The sequence below is a fragment of the Mizuhopecten yessoensis genome, unplaced genomic scaffold (genome assembly GCF_002113885.1).
Source record: "Mizuhopecten yessoensis strain PY_sf001 unplaced genomic scaffold, ASM211388v2 scaffold11109, whole genome shotgun sequence".
Lineage (NCBI taxonomy): Eukaryota > Metazoa > Mollusca > Bivalvia > Pectinida > Pectinidae > Mizuhopecten > Mizuhopecten yessoensis.
In genome coordinates, this window is record NW_018408884.1 from 1,057,103 (window position 1) to 1,078,323 (window position 21,221).

The following is a 21,221-nucleotide window of genomic DNA, read 5'->3' on the forward strand; positions in this document are numbered from 1 at the left end:
GAACCAAAATCCCTAGAGTCATGGTATGTCGATTGTAGCTTTCTTTGGGGGAGCTCAATAAAGGTGTGGAACAAAAATGATCTGACATACTTCTAAAGGTCACAGAGGTCAAATATGTCGGCATCTTCAAATGACTTCATCTGAAGATTCAAAAGGCGTATAAAATACATCATTTGTCTGGTAGCTTCCTGCCACTGAGCATTACACAGATTGTCGACAGGAATGTCCTTAACGCAATCCCGAGGTCGCAAAGGTCAAATATGTTGAAAACTTATAAAAGACTTCTGAAGAATCAAAATGTTTGATCATGATATTTGATTGTTAGCTTGTTTTGATGGATTCCAGCATTGACTAGGAATGAAAATTACATTAAACAACTTTCAAGGTCACAGATATTTAAATAATATCGTTTAACGTTGAAGAAGGTCATGCTGTTTGATCAATAGGTAATTGGAATGGAGAGCTATCTAGGAGTAAAATAAATGACCTAGACCATTTTTAGGTCTCGGATGTTAATACACTGTATCCTCAAGTTCTCGAAGAGAGAGGGTCAGGATATATGACCCAGGTTTGAGGTCTGTCAAAGTTATCGAAATGAATAACCTTGACCTTCAATGAAGGGTTGTGGTAAACTATGCTAAAATCTGTTAATGACCGCTTATGTTTCGGAAGGTCTATGGCCATGGTATTTGACGATTAGGTTGAATAGATATAAATTTGTTAAAAGTAATGGACCCTTATCTGGTTTCTTTCAAAGTTAACAAACATGAGGGTCGCGGTATTGGACATTTGTAATTAGTTAGCACGGTAGGAGGGCTACCAACATCGCTCCAGTAGACGACATTGACCGTCATTCCAGTTCAAGAAACAACTGCTTTGATTTTTTTTTTTTACTTGTGATCATATTTGACCTATAAGTGGTTAGCATGGAAGGCTAAGTTGGTAAAATATTATTTGGTATTGATAAGATATATGAAAGGTTGTAGTAGTTAAAAGTCTTGTTAAAAATCTAAAGTCAAGACCAGTATGTTATGAAAACTAACAAAGTGCATCTTTTTCTTATATATTGAGTCAATTAGGAGAGCTGGCCGGCCAAGTTTTGTTAATCTTCAAACAAAATACAATACAAATGTACCTGAATCTATGTTTCATATCAAACAAATCATATATATATTACAGCAGGAAAAGAAAATAGATACATTACCCCAAAAATACGACAAAAAGGGCTATAGGGGCATCAGCCCTCTCCCTAACGCTGTTAATGGATGTGCTAGAACTATATATATAGTTCCTATGTAATGTCTCGACATCCCAGGTCAACAACAATCCGTAACTGTTCCGGCCAGATCTTCTACATAGACCGATATTATTCCATCTGGGTATTGGTTATCACAGATATAAATGGGGTGTAGGGTTCCTGGAGGAGCTCACAGTGACTAACTTGCCGGAAGCTTTAGCTTGACCTTAAGTTTACTAAAGTTCGTCGTATAAAACTGCACAACAAAGAACAATAGTTTAAAAGTATTTATTATTATAATAAATAAATAAAAACAATTTTTAGTTCTGGACATCAAATAAAAATGGACCCATGCATACGCTAATTTGATTGTTAACGGCATACCGCTCGATCATCATAGTGAGTCATAAAACCACGGCAAATATTGTAATTTTACGTTGTATGAACATCAATTCCTTTGTTTTATAAATTTAATGTTAAATAATGGAAGACTGAGGACGGTCCCTGGCTTTTTCATCTGGCACATAAATATAGTAAATAAAACAGAATATCTCCCTGCAAGGAACGGACTCGCCCTATTGATTTGACCAAACGCAGATAAGTCGCAAAAACGACTCGCACAACTTAATTATCAAATCAAAAACGTTTCTCACAACTTAGTCATCAAATCAAAAACGACTCCCACAACTTAATCATCAAATCAAAAACCACTTTCACAACTTAATCATCAAATCAAAAACGACTCTCACAACTTAAATGTATTATCAAATCAAAAACGACTTGCACAAAATTAAATCAACCAATCACAAACGACTCGCAATTAAATCAACCAATCAGCAAAGACTAGCAGAATTGAATCAACCAATAAGTCGCAAAAACCACTCGCACAATTTAATCATCATATCAAAGACGACTCTAACAACTTGACTCGCAGAACCAAATCAACCAATCAGCAAATGGTTTATAAGTTCGTTGTCCCTGCCCTAGAACATTGGTATGTATGCCCCCTCCTTGGTCAGCACTTTGGGGTTTTACTATCTTGCGAATAGCGTTCTTACTGTAAAAGTATCATGTTAAACCTGTTCAGTAGGACAATGATATGAAGCCTTTGTCAGGCATCTATTTATAAATCTAGACAACTATGACAAGTGTTGAACCTCAAACAGCAAAGCTTAACATTCTTTTTAAATATATATAAAAAAACTGCTGGAAGACAAGGCAGTACCGGGAACCGAAATTCTATTTTTAAGTTATACGGTTAGGGTAAGTAATACATACCGCAATCTTTGACATACTGACATCAAAATCAATAAAAACATCCTCTCTCTTCATAACAAACAATATACCAAACATGACATGTTCGCTTTCAACGAAATAAGTTATTTCATGGGAACAAAAATTCTATATTTGCATACAAATCACATATTTGACCTTCTTCACTCTAACGTAATAGAAAGCATCCCCTCCTCATAGTCAACATATGAACCAAAGAAATTCTTGTCTTTAAAACAAACGACACACCAAATATGGGCATGATAACCTTCATCAGTAATGCTTACCAAAAACACACCAAATAACGGCATGATAACCTTCATCAGTAATGCTTACCAAACAACACACCAAATAACGGCATGATAATCTTCATCAGTAATGCTTACCAAACAACACACCAAATAAGGGCATGATAACCTTCATCAGTAATGCTTTTGGTATTATGGCTTTTTACACGACACTAATTTCAATGACAGATCTCACGACATTTGATTTAGTTCAAAGCAATGACAAGCATACACGGTGGTTTGTTTTTGCCTTTTCTTCCGTTCATCCTTTCAATGCGGAAAGAAAGAAACTCAACACTTTCCAATTCTTGCACTTTTGATTTCATTTTCAATTTGATCACCATCCTTTCGCGAACAAATGTCATCCTTTCGTCCTGTCATCCGTTGATATTTAATCATGAAACCTTAGAGAAAGGCCTTTGAGGGCTAAAGACGAAAGGGCTGAAGGATGAAATGGTACCGATCCGCTACTACACAATTGTGTGGACAGTGTTGGCCTGATCACCTCCGAACACGCCGGTCGGCAGCTGTTGCCCGGAAACTAAATTCTGTTTTAGTAACTGCCCAAATCACCCTGAACTTCTGTATCGGAAATCAGTCAAAAGTTTCCCTTTTTCCAAACTAAACAATTTACCAATAATATACATGGTCGCTCCCAAGGTATGAAAATATTGCACGAAAATAAACATTCTATTTTTAGTAACAGGAAATCACGTCTGCTTTAACTTACTATAATATCAAGTATCCATTATTCAAAGGAACACATGAAACCACATGAACATGATCGTTCTATATGAACAAAACAAAAATTTAATGAATGTTAACCAATATTGTTAGAAACAATTCACGTGATCGTTGACCTGCTTACCTGAAAAGCAATCACAAACATGTCTTCCTCATGATGACCATGTGCACAAATAATATCATGTGTTCACCCCCAGGCGACAGTTATTGTCCGGAAACCGCCGTACGAGATACAGGTCACATAAACAAATATTGTATTACTTATCGACGTCTATAAGTATGACGTATGATGCGGATCTTTGAGTAAATGTTGTGTTTCATCCAATATAGATACATTTTGCCTCTTTTTGTTTCGTTTCCGGGCCACCAGACGAGCTTTGATTTTCTTATCGCCTTCCTTAGCATCAATGAGAGCCTGTCTGTCTTCGTCACTCAAACTCAAACCGAGGCTACGATCTGAAAATCGCCATGAACTGTTGTACTGATGACCAAATCTGTAGGGTGCGCGCGCACAAAAATGTCCAAATGTCGACAGTCGGTGAACCAGCATACACAAAAACTGCAGCACGAGGAGAAATCCGAAAATTGTCAGGAAAACCAATCCTGAAACAGAAACATATGTGTGTCCGTGAGTTGATGTGAATATGTACTGAAAGGATGACGAAACGCAGGGTAACAGTATATGCAATAACTATCAAACTGCTTGGTCTAAAATTATGAAAACCGGTCAGAGGAGTATCTTGGTCACTGGGCACTGAAACCAGTGTCTAAAGTTACTCAACCGTGTAATATACCGGGCCACATAATGGAAGTCTTAAAATGCAAAAAGAAAAAGAAATAATGATGACAAGTTCGTCATCACACTTGACACTCCTTGAGGTATACACATCGCTTTCTACTCTTTACTGTCAATCTGATTTTCCTGCAATAATGGTAAGGCTGGCGGAAGTTCAGAAGGGTTAGGCTATACCATTGCTAATGTAATGTCAAAGGCAACAAACGGTTGCTATGCAGTTCCGTGTGAATGTTTCAACCATAGAATGTCTTGTCCGTCGTCTAAGGGACACCGGAAGGGCTGCCGACTAACCGCGATCGGGACGTCCGCGTGTAACGACGCGACGTCAAGACAGGGATATTCGTCTTGCCCACCTGCGTAATCGCCACGTTACTGTCACTGAAATCGCTATTAATACAATAGGCAGTAATAATCGTCACATTCACCCGAGAACTGTAAGGAACCGATTGCGCGAGTCTGGTCTGTGAGCTCGTTATCCTTACATTGGTCTGCCTCTCACTCGTGCGCGTAGCGCGGGGCGTTTGGCTTGGTGGGCGTTACATGCTCCCAGACGATTTCCAATGAAGCAATGGAGACGGGTCTTTTTCACAGATGAGTTCCGGTTCACCCTTTTTCATCCGGATAGTCGCGTCGCTGGGAACGCTTTGCCGACGCTTGCGTTCTTGAGAGGGATAGGTTTGGGGAGTGGCTCGGTTATGTTCTGGGGAGGTATATCTCACGGGTTCAAGTAGCCGTTGCTTGTGGTAGCCGATAATTTAACCGCTGTAAGATATAGTGACGAAATTCTTCGCCCGGTTGCAGTTCCGCTTGTGCAACAGCATCACACAATTTTCCAGCATGATGCTGTCCGGCCCCATGCTGCGAGAGTTTGTCAAGACTTTTCGCAAACCACAACATTAACCCACTCGAATGGCCGCCGTACAGTCCATATTTGTCCAAGATCGAACATCTGTGGGACGACCTTTACAAGAAGGTAAGGGGGCGTCGGAATGCCCCCACTACTCTCGACCAACTAAGGACTGCCTTGTTAGAAGAGTGGAACAATATCCAAATCAGATAAATGCACTGATGAACTCCATGCATAAGAGAATCGGGACTGTGACAGATGCACGAGAGAGAGGGGGGTCGGGGTCATACGAGATACTGACGTGTCAGTCGATTTCACCTTTGCGATATTGGGTGGTACCGTCAAATGTGCTTCAATTACTCATGAATCATCGGTCAAAATCTAAAGAATGTTTGATAACTTGTTTATTAAATATATTTTTTATACTTATATCAACATATTGCATATAGCATTTCAAAACATAACACTAAACCACCCCCAATGCTTACCCTGCGTTTCTTTATGCTTTCAGTATATCAAGCTAAAACAGAGTGGGGATATATCTTGTGGTACGTGATGTGATTTCGTGTGCTGGTTTTTAAACTTAATGTCACGTGATGTGACGATACACAGGGGGGGTATAACTTTCTTCACGTGGTGTGACGTCACATGGGGGTATAACTTTTTTACGTGATGTGACATCCAAATGGGAGGTGTTCTTTGTCGAGTGGTGTAATATCACATGGGGACGTTTACCTTGTGTCACGTGGTGTGGTATCACGTGAGCAGTTCTATTTTGTGTCACGTGTTTTTCATCACATGTGCAATACTATATTGTGTTATGTGATATATCTACAAATCCTTTTGCCAGACTCTAGAAAAGTTGGATGACATACCGACAGGATCCGTGCCGCTCACTTTGAGCTCACTCTTAGAAGCCAGAGTTGTGAGGAGGATCAGCCATAACGTGTTAGCGACGGCGGATATCCCCAGAAAGTTGTTTCTCAATTCACCAAGTTTCTCTAAAACATAATCACATTGTAATAGAAGTGAGTCAAGTCAATATTCTGTCATATAAATCAATGTTGTGTACCCTTACGTAGAACCCTAGTATATCCGTATAATACGTGGTGTCGATAGTCAAGTGTATTTAGTTCTGTTCTGCTACAACAATATACGACTGTATTCAGAGATATCTTTATTTCCAAAATATTACACCCCCTCCACTTTGAAGAAAGAGGACGTTTATGCTTTTCGGTCAAACAACGATCCATGCAGAAATTAAGGGAAGCCCTCTTCAGTTGCTCGGGAATAGCAGTTCTATGAAGAAGAAAAATTAAAGGCAGATCGAGTAATATAGTCACGCCTCTCTCTTGGACCTTTGGCTATGGGGTTTTATGACAAATTAGGATAAAATCGTCTGTCTGTCTGTCTGTCCACCAATTTAACAGTTTCACTGTCATGAGCAGCACAATTGGTGAATACAATGTTTATTTTCCCAAATTCTTGTTTGGTAACTACCTTTGAGTTCCTCGTTGTGGCCGAAGGCGATGGAGCCTGGTTTGAGACATGCGTCCGTGAGTTCCCTCCAGAAAAAGTTCTCCTCTTGGTTTATCTGTTCTATCTCATAACACTCGGTGGAGCTGAGTTGCTTCTTCACCTCTATCCGCTTCAGTTCCTCTGAAACATGAACAACATTCACAATGAACCATATCTCCATGGTAACCGATTCGCCTACGCATAAACATTTTGGTTGAAAAATATTCAATTTACAACCTCAGATTTGTCATGTGCCTCGCTCCGATCGGTGTTGGAGATTTAGCAGCCTAATATCGGGTGAAATTCCTCCACCTCGCTCTGGCCAGCGATTAATTTACATAGTATCAATCTGCGTGTGTTGTATCATACGGATTAAAAAATACAGTTACTAATTAAGTTGAATTTCCGAGGCTATGGACTGATATGACTAAATATTAAAATGTCACATGTCCATGTCATTTTTAAGACGAAGCAAAAGAAAGTGTGTAAGATATACATTAGAGGATCATAATGTAGCATAGGACAGCGGCATGTGTAGGTGAGGGGCGCAACAGGGGTTCGAACTCCAATTTCCCCAGATTTAATACCTAAAAATTATGTTTTTTTAAAGATACTCCCAATAAAATAAACACAGAGCTTCTAAATTTCTTTTCCCCGGGGGATGTTTATACCACAATGGCGGAAAACAGGTTATTATAAATTATTTAGAATTTTGAGATTTCAGGAAAACGTAGCTTTGTTAGAAGAATTCCCCAGACATCTGTCAAACTGATAGGGTTGTTACTAATACAGGGGTTGTTACTAATACAGGGGTTGTTCAATATACAATTAAAATACATCTTTTATATATATACATCTTATGATAATTTGTAATCTCGGAAACACACACACACACAATATGAGTCTTTTATCACGTACCCCTCATGCCTTTTCCCTGTATGTTAATGAGATAAAGAAAGTGTAACACACATTAATAAGTCGTTATTACCATCAGTCGGATTCCTCAGGTGTTTTATGGCCATCAGCAGTCTGGCCACGTGACCTGAAAATAACAACATTATGTGAGTTTACAACTATTTACATACACAACACATGCAGTGTTTATTCTCGTCAACTCTCAGGAAAAAAACCAGTTAAAACTTTTAAGTGATATTTTATTTATCCTCAATGAGCAAAGCATAATTTAATGTCACTATTTGTTAATTTTTATCCGAGCAATTTACAAAAACCAAGACAGCAAATTTAGTATACGGTTCGAAAAATCTTAACAATTTACACAATGATGCTGGCATGTTAAAATATGTGTGTGTTTTAGGTACAAAATCACTGTTATGATGTTAGGAGGCTGACGGAGTTACTAGTTGCTTTTAATAATCATTTTGGTTTCGGTATTTATTCACTTTCAACTGATTTGATATTCCCTTAATACTTGATTCTATTCAGATGTAAGCTGCAAAGGTGTGGCCGCTTTTTCAATCGGAGGCAACATTTCGGTCAAACCAATTAGCATACCATGAACTTTACTGACTAGGTTACTAAGGTTACCATTCGCTGACTGTATAACGTACCCGCCTTGGTGATTTTTAGCTCGGATTCGATTTCTTTCCGTGAAAATGACTTCAGGATTTCCAGATCTTTTGATGCTGTGATTTTGCTGGACTTGAACACCCCGTAGTACTGTTCTAATCCGATATCTCGGAGCCAATCACGTACATTCTCCTGTACATCAGTAAAACAATAACAAAACACAAATCCAGGAAGAGGAAAGGCCTTAAATCATTTATCTGGTTTATATTGTTTCTATAAATAGACGGTGTTCCCTTTTAGTAACACAGTACCCGTCTCTACTAATCTGATAAACCACTAATACTCCATTGATAACACAGAACTCCTAGTCTTAAACTCTAACAACTCGCCAAGAGTATTCCCAATATCAACAACATTGAGCCGGATTTATGAACTAAGGGGTTTGCATTTGACAAAGCTGATCTGGACATGTGGACCATGCTACACAGGAATAAAAAACAACCTCTATTTACCAAACTTTTATCTAATTTTTCAAAATAGTAGTTTTCTCTTGTAATCACGTGTTAATTTTTGTGGACTGTCTTCATTATTGCGTCAAAATCTAATAACATAATATATACAATTCTTTTTCATTGTTTTGGTCATTGTAGTTGCTCAGGTCACCTATTGCGATTGGCTTTCGTCCGTCGTCGTTCATAAACAATTATGTTTTATTTAATTCTGCGCTAAAGAAGGGGCTGACCCAAGGGATTGAAGTGCAAAACCTTTAAATAACACCTCCTCTGAAACTTACTCGTTAATTTTGAACAACATTTTATAAAATGATCTTTAGAAGACAAGGATAAGGAAATATATCCAAAAAGTAACTGAAACCCCTGGTGAGCTAAATCTGCACTGAACTACGTTTGGTTTGCATTCATAGCCTATAAAGATGCCACTCATATTGGATGCTAAATAAGGATTTAACCATATTAACCATTTTTGAAATATATTTTGTCTTTGTGTAACGTGTATGTTTACTTAATGAATAGAACAGCCATTTTCAAGGGAGGTCTGTAATATCCAACGTTAAAATTATGACGTCATACTGATAATGGTGTCAACACGTGGGCCATGCATTCATTGCTGATATGAATGCCATTTGACCTCAGTGGGGTTATATAGTGCAAGTATCCAAGTGTGTCAATATAGGGGCTATTGTAAAACCTTCAAAGAACATCTTTATGCTTAGGTAATGAACATCAGAATTTACACTCAAGCAAGACAAACCAGCTGTGTGGTGCAGCCTAGTTCGTATCTGGCATACTGTATCTATTATCAAGTTGTATAGATGTAAACACAGGTTCATCTTTAGTGACAATGCAGACACGATTACCGAACTCTTTTGATTATATTTTAGAGTCTTTTAATTAGGACGGTACATTTAATTACAACAATTATAGATAACACAATATTTTATTTCACCTGAGATTTAATACGTACCGGGACATTGACTTCAATGCGGAAGTCTGGGAGTGCTGTGATTTGGTCCATCAGGTATGTGACGTGGGCCTTCTGCTTGATTCCAATAGCCACCAGGTCCTTCTCCTTCATGGCACTGATAAACAGCGTACTGTCAAAGCCGTGCTTCTTGAACAGGGGGATGTAATCCTTTTGCAGGAACAAAAAATACGTGATTAACAACACCAAAAAAGGTAAGCACTAAAAACATTTCCCCTGAAGTGTAGCTTATTAAAGAACTAATGTATTTTATCGTAAAAGTAGACCTGGTAGAACCAGATAACAAGCGACCAGATTCACTGTGAGTTATAATGGTACGGCTTAAATGAAATACTTTAGTACTAATTTAAATATCAATCATCTGTTGTAACCTCGTAAATATGTTATTGGTATCCTCTCCCGTCTCTCTCTATTCTACATATATTTTAGAACACTTCAGATATGGAATTTTCATTATTTTGAACTAAAGCACTACTGACGAATTCTTAAGGAACGGAATTGCCAAGCTTTATTTGGCTTTATGCATATACAAACAAAATGTTCAAATAAGTCTGTCCTTTCTTCATGTGTTACCCTATTGTTTTACGTAACATGAGTCTGCTTTTGGACTATCCTTCCCAAATGTTGGCCATAGCTAGAATTTATTGCGGTTTACATGAAGTACAAGTTTAATCATCAATTATCTGTGGTACATTTGTCACGTTATAAAGGTTTTTAAATGAACATTTCCCTGTCATATGTAATGTACACACTTAAGACACATATTTTTGTATTGTGTGTCCAATGTTTACCGTTATGACCTAATAAGGATGCAGTAAAAAGTTCACTTTGTTTGGTATTCTACATCTACAAACAAACATTTTTCAAATAGGTGTTTCCGTTCTTCCTTTTGTTGTGATTATTGTATACTAGAAATACGCAGACTCTTACAATTACATTTATGAATGGTAAATTCTTCCTAACAAAACAGCCATAGTGTAAATCAGTTCAGGTTTCATTTTAATAAAACTTATTTTGTTTTGTAATTGAAGAGATGCCATACGCATAGATTGTTGATTTGCATCGCGTAAACCGATTATACATACTGTATGATAAATATAATCTTACATGAGTGTTTATGTCATCTTGAATTTATTAAAGGAGTGAAATAAATTCAAAATGACATGAACACGAATGTGAGATACTTTTTATCACACAACATTCATCATATGAAAAAAAAATGCAAATACAATGATCTGTTATCAGCTGACTCTATACATCAATACCAAAGTACTCTGATCATAGTATTGCCGTTCCGCGCAGTGACAAAGAAGTGCCAGTTTATGTTTTTAATAATGGTCAGTTTTAAATGCAATGAGAATAATAATGACAAAATAAACATTTTAAATTCATTTAGAATAATGGTAAATATTTCACGTGGAATTGTTTATAAAACTAGTACCCTAAGTGGCGTAGGAATATGTCTCCACGGTTTTGACCAATCGCAGCACCTTTAGGTTTAGTAACACGTGTGTAATACCATATTTATGACATGGCCGTATAATATAGCGGGTCAGATATGTAATACAACCTACTCCTGGATTACTCACCTTGAAATCATTGTCCAGCCACTCCTCCAAGAGTTGTGGCATCACATCGTCCTCAAAGTAGCTATCCTCCGCCTCCTGTATCGGTTCCTCGTGCGTCATACTGTGCTGAAGATCGTCTAAAACAAATCTTTGTCTTACAGCAGATATTGACTAGAGAGTATACAACACACTGAAGACGTTAACTTAACCCTCCTTCATATAGAAAACACAACACACACTAAGTCGAACCTAAACATGATTAACACCTACATATTTTAAACAAAAGGAATGAATACGCCAATAGGTTCATGTGTGGGACTTTGGTTCGATACAGTAGTATACTGTACAGTTGTTTAACTTCGCGGGGCTAATATTTCGCGGGGATTAAATTTCGCGCAACACTTCCAGGTAAAAATAAAACACTCACAGGGATACTCTCATATTTAGGTGATGATATTTATTTTAAAGGAGTTTTGTAAAAATAAAGTTAAACACGATATTGAATTCTAGTTTTATCTTCATTATTGGGCAGTAAACAGGTTTTTTTGTGTGTGTCTATATATATAAATAGATATTCACGTATGTTAAAACCATGGTATTAATGCTCACTGAGTATGTTAATTTCACGTTGTCTTTGGCGACAGTGAAAATAACGAATTTTAGCAACTGTACAGTACATTGGTATTGAGAGGTCGAGTTCCCCACTCTTCTCTAACCAAACAGAATCCTATAACACAAACCTCTCTAACCAATCAGAATCCTATAACACATTCCTCTCTAACCAACCAGAATCCTATAACAAATACCTCTCTAACCAATGAGGATCCTATAACACATATCTCTCTTACCAATCAGAATCCTATAACACATTCCTCTCTAACCAATCAGAATCCTATAACACATTCGTCTCTAACCAATCAGAATCCTATAACACATACCTCTCTAACCAATCAGAATCCTATAACACATTCCTCTCTAACCAATCAGAATCCTATAACACATAACTCTCTTACCAATCAGAATCCTATAGCACATTCCTCTCTAACCAATGAGAATGAGTAAAATCCGACACTGCTCACTTACAATTTCCCCCAAGTTTCTAATATCTCTAGCTAAAATGTCTCGCGTCCTACCATCCTCTATAGCCAATCATGAATACATGAATTCTTCTACAGCATTAGACAAGCTATTGTCTTCATCCTATGAGTATACACTAGTCCTACCTTCTCTCCTCACCAACCAGAACTAGGTCCCATGTCTCTCCTTTCCTCTCTAGACGACCAGAATATAACGTCTCACACTCCTTTCTTACTAATCAAAATTCTTCAAGAGCGGTTGGGTGGTACCTTTCACTATCACAGCAAGGGTTTGATTTCCCAATTGGACTTGAAAATGTATCGGGTAACCTGCCCAACTACGTGTGTACTGCGTTTCCCCCCAACATTAACGCCCCATTTACCGTACCCTCTGGGTCAGTAAGCGTTATTTAAATAAGTTCACTACGGATTTCATAAGTGTTGTATTATTAATAAAGTGTAATTAAAACAAAGAGCCCGTTCCCACTCTCTGCTTTCATAAATTAAATTGCCACACTGGACATTCCTTAAAAATATTAAGTAAAACTTTTCATACGTTGGGATAAGTTTTTATTTCATCTGTCAGATTTCAAGAACTACATGTATTGATGTTGGCCTACCTTCAGGGTGATTGTCCTTTTCCTCAATCACTGTTTTAGGGAGGTCTCCAGCACTTCCTTTTGATTTGGGGTGGCTTTCTGACATTGAAGTGTGTCGGACGCGGACGGGACCGGGTGCTGAGTCACTGGGAGTTTGTTTAGCTGTCCACTGGCAACAACTGTAATATAGACTCATGTTTGTAAATCCATAAGCTTACACATCAACCTTGTGTAGTTTCGGGGAAAGAAAAGACCTGCTTTATCCCACTTCATGATCGTTCGAATTGACTTCTATGATGCCCCCCGTTTTACGATAATTTAACGCAAATGTATAAATAAGAACAAAACAACCCGCAAACTGATCATTTGTAACCTAATTCCGAGAGGAAAACTTGATTTAAAGCTGCTCTTTTTCAGGAATCGATCATCGGTGAATCTAGATTTCCTTAAATTGATATTTGATAAATATTTTCATTAGCTTCTTATCAAAAGTCAAAATTGCGAAGTAAAAAAGGCAATAAATCTATCAAACTAATTGCAACACAATAACGCTATAACAATAATAATAATAAAACTCGAGGTGCACATGTACATGATACACGAGCCATTGTATAAAGTACCTCTGAAATATGAAATATATTAAAGATAAAAAGAGTACTTACAGAAAAACCTTTTGGATTGTTTCTCCAACTATTTCATACCAAGGTCTTGTATCTTTGACTACTGACTTTTCTTTTTCCTCCCGAGTACCTAACGTAAACAGAATTTACCACAGCGTCAACACACACAAACATAAGTTACCGCAGCGTCAACACACACACACACATACGTTACCGCAGCGTCAACACACACAAACATAAGTTACCGCAGCGTAAACACACACAAACATAAGTTACCGCAGCGTCAACACACACAAACATAAGTTACCATAGCGTCAACATACACAAACATAAGTTACCATAGCATCAACACACACAAACATAAGTTACTGCAGTGTCAACACACACAAACATAAGTTACCGCAGCGTTAACACACACAAACAAAAGTTACCGCAGTGTTAACACACACAAACATAAGAACTTAATTGGTGATTTTGTATACGGTAAGCCTCAGGTCAGTTGGAACATTAATTTTGCTTTCAACCATGAACAGTTTCTAATCTTCTAGACAGTGAAAGTTCGAACTAGACGAAATTGAATACAAGAGTTCTCATCATAAAAAGGGCGTATCCTGCACGTTTGTTGTTTCACGGATAATGGAAAAATTAGATACAAACAGTCTGCTACTAAGAGATAAATATGTCTGGAGGAGAGGCGGTAGAAGAAATTACAACAGAAAATCTTACCCCACGATCTATCCGTGATGTTACACACACTGTATATGTTGAGGATGAGGTATCCCGAAGGTAAACATATCAGGTACCAGAAGCCGTGGATGAGGCACGTAAACTCTCGAAGGTGAAGTATACCAGCGACTAAGAAAATCGAGATGAGGCTTCCCAAGTACAAGGTGGTCAAGGAATATGGCAGGTCCACACTGAAGTCTGGGGATAAGTATGTATAGTGTGATATCAATATTCAGCACAAAAAGAAATAATATTGACACTATGTTTACATCATACACTCATTTTGAGCAGCCTTTGGAGGACTTATTGCCGAATTACCAATTTTTAGTGCATTATTGATTATTGATAAAAAAAGACCCCCCCCCCCCCCCCAATTAAATGATGAAAGCTCTCCACAACGTTGTAAGAGTCTTTGTAACTAAGCAACTCATTATTGCACAAGGGTATACTATTGAAGCTTTTATGCATTTCTGATATCACAGTCATTGAAAAACTAGATCATCTGCTAATCACGTAGGACTAATGGTTGAAACCTTACATGTCTTATCAACAAATAACATCTTCGCTGACATTCGTTTTTTTCCATAATATGAAATGTTAATAGAAATTTTGAAATATTTGATCTGGTTTTTGCTCATGAATGTTAGCAAGAACGTTAGTTATAAAGTTATAATAAGGTCAGTTACCGGACGGACTGATGGTGACAACCTCACTGCTACTGGTACCGTCGTCGTTTGTTGTAAGGTCCTGGACCACCTGCTGAGCTGTTCCCACGGCAACAGCCATCATGACGCATGCGTACAGAAATGTTAGTATTTTGGCGGCCTATGAAATCGAAACATACAAGTTTTTACGAACTTCTCATTTTTCTATGGTATTAAACTCACTAAAAGAAATAATGAAATCACAATCACGCGAATTGTAAATAGAAGTAATCATTTCTTATTCTTCTTTTAAATTTATTCGTTTCGTTTTAATAACGACAAACATTGAAATTACTTTGTCTTTTAATTGTGTTTGAACTTTCATGCATACATTCTTAGTTTTCCTTGTAAGTAAAAGACACGAAGATCTGACTGTCTTAGCGCCCTGCATTACAAATCTCCTTATATTTGTTAACACAACTAAAAGAGCATTTATATTCGATATTTGAGACCGTGGTTTCGCTTTTCTATTTCTTGTATACATTTCTTTCGTAGAACAAACTTTTCGAACGTCATTTTATGTCGTTTTAAACTGAAAATTGTACGACATTTTAAAGAAGACGATCAGAAAAATGTTTTCAGAAATATTTTTATAATCTTCTCCATAGCTCGATATTGCGCGCGTTTGTCTGATTTAGGAAGGAACAATGCTTATACAATATATATGTGCCGAAGGTAAAGATAACATGTATAACGATCCCAGGGTGACAATCTATGAAATCTTAAAAAAATATTAAATTTCTTAACAGTGGAATGTCTACTCTACATGGACCAACTTCATCTATTTACGTGTTCTGTACCCGTACAATTCATTTTTACAGATGTAAAATAGTTTTATATAACGTAAACAATCACAATATGAGTTGCGCCGCTTCCCTTGCCTGGATGTATCAACGTATCAATTTAAGTCAGTGCGTAAAAGTACATTCTAAAACTCTAAAAAATCACATTGCCAATTTATTGGTCACTTAGTTGTGTTTAATAACAGCTACAGGTGTCTACCAAGTAACATGGGAGAGAAATCTAGATCATTGTATAAAATTGATATATTGTGGCTGAGACCAATTAAACAAGCAGATAACTTAAAACGGGATAATTTAGCGTAAAAAGTTAGTCTGAACAGTTAATAACGGTTGTCCAGTAGGACATTAGGGATATCCTCACGTTCTTACCTTCATCTGTGTTGTTTGAGAGAAGTAGAGACAGATGATTGTGAATCCTACACAGGTCAGACACTGTAGTATGATGGTCGTCACACTGCTCACATTCCAGGCGTACACAAGACCGCCTGTGTAAACACCAGAGGGTATCCGAATATAAAAACGCAATTAGGAAATGAATCCCGACAGTAAAGATAGTTCGTAGTTTATTGATGGATGCGTGCATTTTATTTCACGCCACCACGCATGCGTGCCAACTACTGCTGAGAATGTTATGGCAACATCATATTTGTGTCTGTTACTCTGACTTTACAAACATCGTTATAACTTACTTAAGATTTTTCATAAAAATGCGTTGCAGAAAGAATAACAATAGCTTCATAGGGCTTACCTGCGACAAAAAATAACATTAATTTGTCCTTGATCGAGCAGGAAAGTACTAATATTTTTTAAAGTCGACTGTTTCTATGACGTGAAAATGACGTGACGGTGAGTTTCAAGGTTTTTATACAAAGATACTGACGTATTGGATGGGATGTTTTGACATGTTTAATTCCGGCGGTGCATGAACGAGTATTTAACAAAATGATAACCAATCAACTTACCCGAGACAACCAGGATAACGACACTCGGACCAATCAACGTCGAGAAGAGAAGCAGTCCTTGGTATATGGTGAAGAGGAGCGATACTCGTTGGTTGAACTTGCTGATGATCTTCCACTCACGCACCAGGAGCAGCAGGTTGGCGATGGTGGACGCGATCCAACGCCGTCTCTGTTTGTAGAATTCCTCAAACTCCTCCGGACACTGAGTTTCATTCTCTGATGCGGCACAGTATTCTATTCTCCAGCCACTTTGCACCTGCAAGTGTAGGAGGCATGGTATTAATAATATGATGATCATTTTGTGTAGGTCACTAGAAAGTGCAAGCCTCTGAGTGTGCTTCATCTGGTGCTGCACATGAAATGGTCGTCACCGTAGCAAAATGAACTCGGCCCCCACCCCCAATTGAATGCATTCCTCTCTGCATGTGAAGGCCTACGTATTAAAACGACTTTGAATACATTACAGTGGAATGCCGTCCCTTTCTACTCCCAACACTCACCAGTAAGGTACAGAACCAGCGATCCTCGCCCATATCCTTGGTGAGGAACTCAAACGCCTTCTCTACGTTGGAGGAGTATGTAGAGACGATATCACGTACAGCACTAACTCGGTACACACTGAAACAGCCAGGGGCACAAAGCACCGATCCCAACACGTGCTCGGCAGCCTGAAACATTGTACTTCATGTCATTGCACACAACTGAGAATGCCGATAGATGAGAAAATCCCATACGATCAAAAAATGACAAATACCCTTTTTTGAATTAGTTATCATAATTATCCATATAAAACATTATCTCCCAAAAAAAACCACAATTTGAAACGTAACACTTTCGCATTTAATTTGGAAAAAATGCTAGAAACATTAGCATAGACGAAGCAATGTGCGATTTCTGGTACAGATACAATTATACTGTTCTTGTGACTCTTCCAGCTAGACAAAAGGATCTATCATCGACATTGTCAATTGTTTCTTACAATCTCCTTTATATCTACATTTAATTTTACCTTTTGGAACCAATGACCGATGGCGTATTCAAATTTCTGGTACCATACCAGAGGACCGAATCCGACAGGGTGTGTGCGTGCGCATACCGCTCCGACTGATCGGTCCCGGGTCATGAGATCAAGTAAAGCCTCCACAGATGCCGGTGTGAAATTGACATCCGCGTCAGTGGTGAGGATGAAGGCGTTGTTATCGTCAACTAGCAGGTACAAATAGATACATACAATAAAAGGTGTTACATGAATACACAATCACCCAAATAACACGTGGGCCTATTTACATTCATAATGGCAAGGCAACAAAGGAGTATTTCGGTCTTCTTGTCTACAGTCGCGTTGTTCTCTAGAGGTTCTTTCCTACCCCTACCAATGTCACAATAAGCTGAATACCGGTATTTTATGGTCGATTACATACGACATCATTCCTTCAGGTCTTTTACTTTCAAAGAAAACTAAGAATGTATGCATGAAAGATGTTGCCTAGGTTTCTATCCCCTTTTTACTGCCATCTATAGTATCACAACATATTCACCATTTTTGGTATCTTAATTAAGATTAAGATAGAAAATGTATATGGTTTATTGGATAGTTAGGATGCGAGATTTTCTGCCGTATTTGAACGCTGATTTCCAATCGTAGAGTAATAACTGACCTTCTGAGTTACCTCACGGGTTATTAATATAATTAACTAACCTTCTGGGGTGCCTGACGAGTCACTGACAGTAGTAGCTAACCTACTGGGTTGCCTGACGAGTCACTGACAGTAGTAACTCACATTCTCGGGTGCCTGACGAGTCATTGACATTAGTAACTAACCGACTGGGTTACCTTACAAGTCAATGACATTAGTAACTCACACTTCTCGGTTGCCTGACGAGTCACTGACAGTGGTAAATAACCATCTTGGTTACCTGACGAGTCAATGACATATTTACTCACCCTGTGGGTTACCTGACGAGTCAGTGACATAATTACTCACCCTGTGGGTTACCTGACGAGTCGATGTACTGCTTGACGAGAAAGTCGAGGACGTACGACATGTACATGATCTGACTCCATCGTTTCTTGTTTTTCACCTACATAGACAATCGTTAATATTAGATTTATAGTTTCAAAAAAGGTTATCAAAAAATTGATTATTTTGATTAATTGATGACGAAATGTTATGCTAAAATATGATAATATTCGATTTTCCGAATCATTTTAAAATCTTAATATATTTCTGAATATAATTTACCAGCCAAGTACCCTCTGTCATATTTTGAAAATAATTGGGGATCACTCACTTTCTGACGCAAAATTCATACTTAAATTTAGATGTCAAACTGTATTATGAACCAAATATACAAACTGAAATGTATCTTTATTCCACATTTATAATAGTACAAATGGTTTTGTTAGTAACTTGTTTCGTACCACCAAGAAATATATGGAAATGCATTTCAGTCCTTAAATATGCGGAATAACAACTACGAACCAAGACGATTGCCAACACTCAATACAAAATGAAAATCAACAACTGTTTAGATAAAGAAAAAACTTCTTACTGGGATTCAATAAAAACTCTAATTTTGACATGTGACGAAGAAGTGTCAATACCGCCAAAGATTTAAGGCTCCTATGTGACCATGGTATCTTAGATAGGAAGGTACTGCTGTGGTATTAGCTAGAACACCCTACCGGCCCCTCACAAACAATCTCACGACGGGCATGGCTGACACGTGGTCTGCTAATGATACAGTGAGTTAGTGTTGGTGTCAAGGAGAGGACGTGATAGCACATTAACGATACCGGGAAGATGAGGGCTAAGATAACGCTATAGATACGTGTGTCCTGTGAATCACATCAACCTTAAGTGGCTAATCAGGAGGTCATATAATGTTTGAAAAATGGAGACAAGCTGGATTGATTCATGCACATTTAAATTACTGATTTTTACGAGAATTGATTTGCTTGCGTTAATTCGAAAGAATTTCGGCTACGGATATAGAATATTAGTGGAACAGGCTCCCAGGAGGTAGGGCGTAAGAATTGTACCTGCTGCCCCCATTGCATGATCGTTAGAGGCGACTAAATTTGGGATCTTATCTTTCTCTTCTTTCTAAACAATTTTCTACTTCCTAATGTCTCCATTGACAATGCATCACTTTTGTTCTTTAGTTGAGCGGTCGCCCCTGTGAGGAAGGCTTTGGGTTCTGTCCCCGGCCGAGACGTACCTAGGTCTGTAAAAATGGTAGTTTCAACTCCTGTTTAACGCTCAGCACTTAACGAGTGGGATGAATGGTTCGCCCGTTGTCAGTGTAATGTGACAAAGTGGGGTGTCCTGCTGGTTGTCTTTGGCAGTATTTTTCAGTGAGGTATCACTATAAATTCGGCATCATACACTACACGTATGTATCTTGCACACAGGTGAGGTCGTTCTTAAATTACCATAGCTGTTGATAGGACGTTAAACAATACTAAAGCCAACCAAACCTCCCCCACTCCCCGCCAACATTCTGTTGTCCTGTTTCCCTCACATTGACATCTCTTTCTCGCCGTTTGAATCCCCCCGCTGACATTCCCCCTAGCCCACCCCCTTTCTAGACCTCTTTAAACTCAATCTACACATACCTTTCTGTTGTCCTTTAGGTGAATTGTAAATGTCATGCCACGTGCTTGACGCCTCTCACCGGACGCTAACAGTTGCCAGGAGAGCTTCATCCCGTACGCGGTCATAGATCTGGTACACATCATAGGTTCTATCCCTGTAACAGAAGGATGTGAGTTTGAGCATAGGTTCTGTCCCTGTAACAGAAGGATGGGAGTTTGAGCATAGGTTTTGTCCCTGTAACAGAAGGATGGGTGTTTGCTATAAAAGTGCCCCCAATAAAATATTATCTTTGTTATACAATATCTTTAGAACAGACGTCGTATAATCAAAACAATCGTCATTAATTTTATTTTCTTTTTCTTCTTCTCATATTTTAAACAAAGATACAATCACACAATATCATAGCTAGTAGATCGGAAGACAAGTACAAATTATTTACATAAAATTGGTCAGATCCTGACAGTGGAGTACTAAATTTTTAATCAAGAGACTAACTCATAATTCTGCATACTACCCCCTCCCAAAACCACCACCATGATTTACTGACCACATTATCATCTTTTTCCTATTAAGTTACTTTATTAAGTGTATTAAAGTAGTAATTATTCAAAAGTCATTTTGAACTGCATGAAATTACAACACGAAGGAGAATTCGCAAACATGTGTATGATATTAACATCTTAGGTCCTAGGAAAAAGGTTGAATCAATAGAGTGTTTCACATGATAGATCAAATGCTTGCTGGCTGTTGACATGGTTTCGTTGAAACGTATCAAATCTATTTTAAAACTCCATAGTTTTTGTTTTTTAAATTAGTGTAATTAAGAAATTTGCCTA

At 38.0% G+C, this 21,221-nt stretch overlaps 1 protein-coding gene across 3 annotated transcripts in view; it reads right to left on the reverse strand.

Moving 5' to 3' along the window:
* Window positions 1-1,537: 1,537 nt before the first annotated feature.
* Window positions 1,538-21,221, reverse strand: part of LOC110465974 — a 34,284-nt gene continuing 14,600 nt past the window's right edge. For all 3 annotated transcript variants that reach the window (XM_021522192.1, XM_021522191.1, XM_021522194.1), the window contains 17 exons: window positions 20,406-20,539; window positions 18,772-18,868; window positions 17,796-17,992; window positions 17,287-17,454; window positions 16,787-17,042; window positions 16,194-16,309; window positions 15,004-15,142; window positions 14,318-14,515; window positions 13,634-13,721; window positions 12,993-13,150; window positions 11,318-11,433; window positions 9,711-9,878; window positions 8,270-8,420; window positions 7,690-7,743; window positions 6,684-6,842; window positions 6,059-6,184; window positions 1,538-4,143 (listed from right to left, as the gene is read on the reverse strand). In XM_021522192.1, the coding sequence (XP_021377867.1) occupies window positions 3,812-4,143; window positions 6,059-6,184; window positions 6,684-6,842; window positions 7,690-7,743; window positions 8,270-8,420; window positions 9,711-9,878; window positions 11,318-11,433; window positions 12,993-13,150; window positions 13,634-13,721; window positions 14,318-14,515; window positions 15,004-15,142; window positions 16,194-16,309; window positions 16,787-17,042; window positions 17,287-17,454; window positions 17,796-17,992; window positions 18,772-18,868; window positions 20,406-20,539 (2,657 nt within the window). In that variant the 3' untranslated portion in view covers window positions 1,538-3,811. The remainder of the gene's footprint in view (window positions 4,144-6,058; window positions 6,185-6,683; window positions 6,843-7,689; window positions 7,744-8,269; window positions 8,421-9,710; window positions 9,879-11,317; window positions 11,434-12,992; window positions 13,151-13,633; window positions 13,722-14,317; window positions 14,516-15,003; window positions 15,143-16,193; window positions 16,310-16,786; window positions 17,043-17,286; window positions 17,455-17,795; window positions 17,993-18,771; window positions 18,869-20,405; window positions 20,540-21,221) is intronic.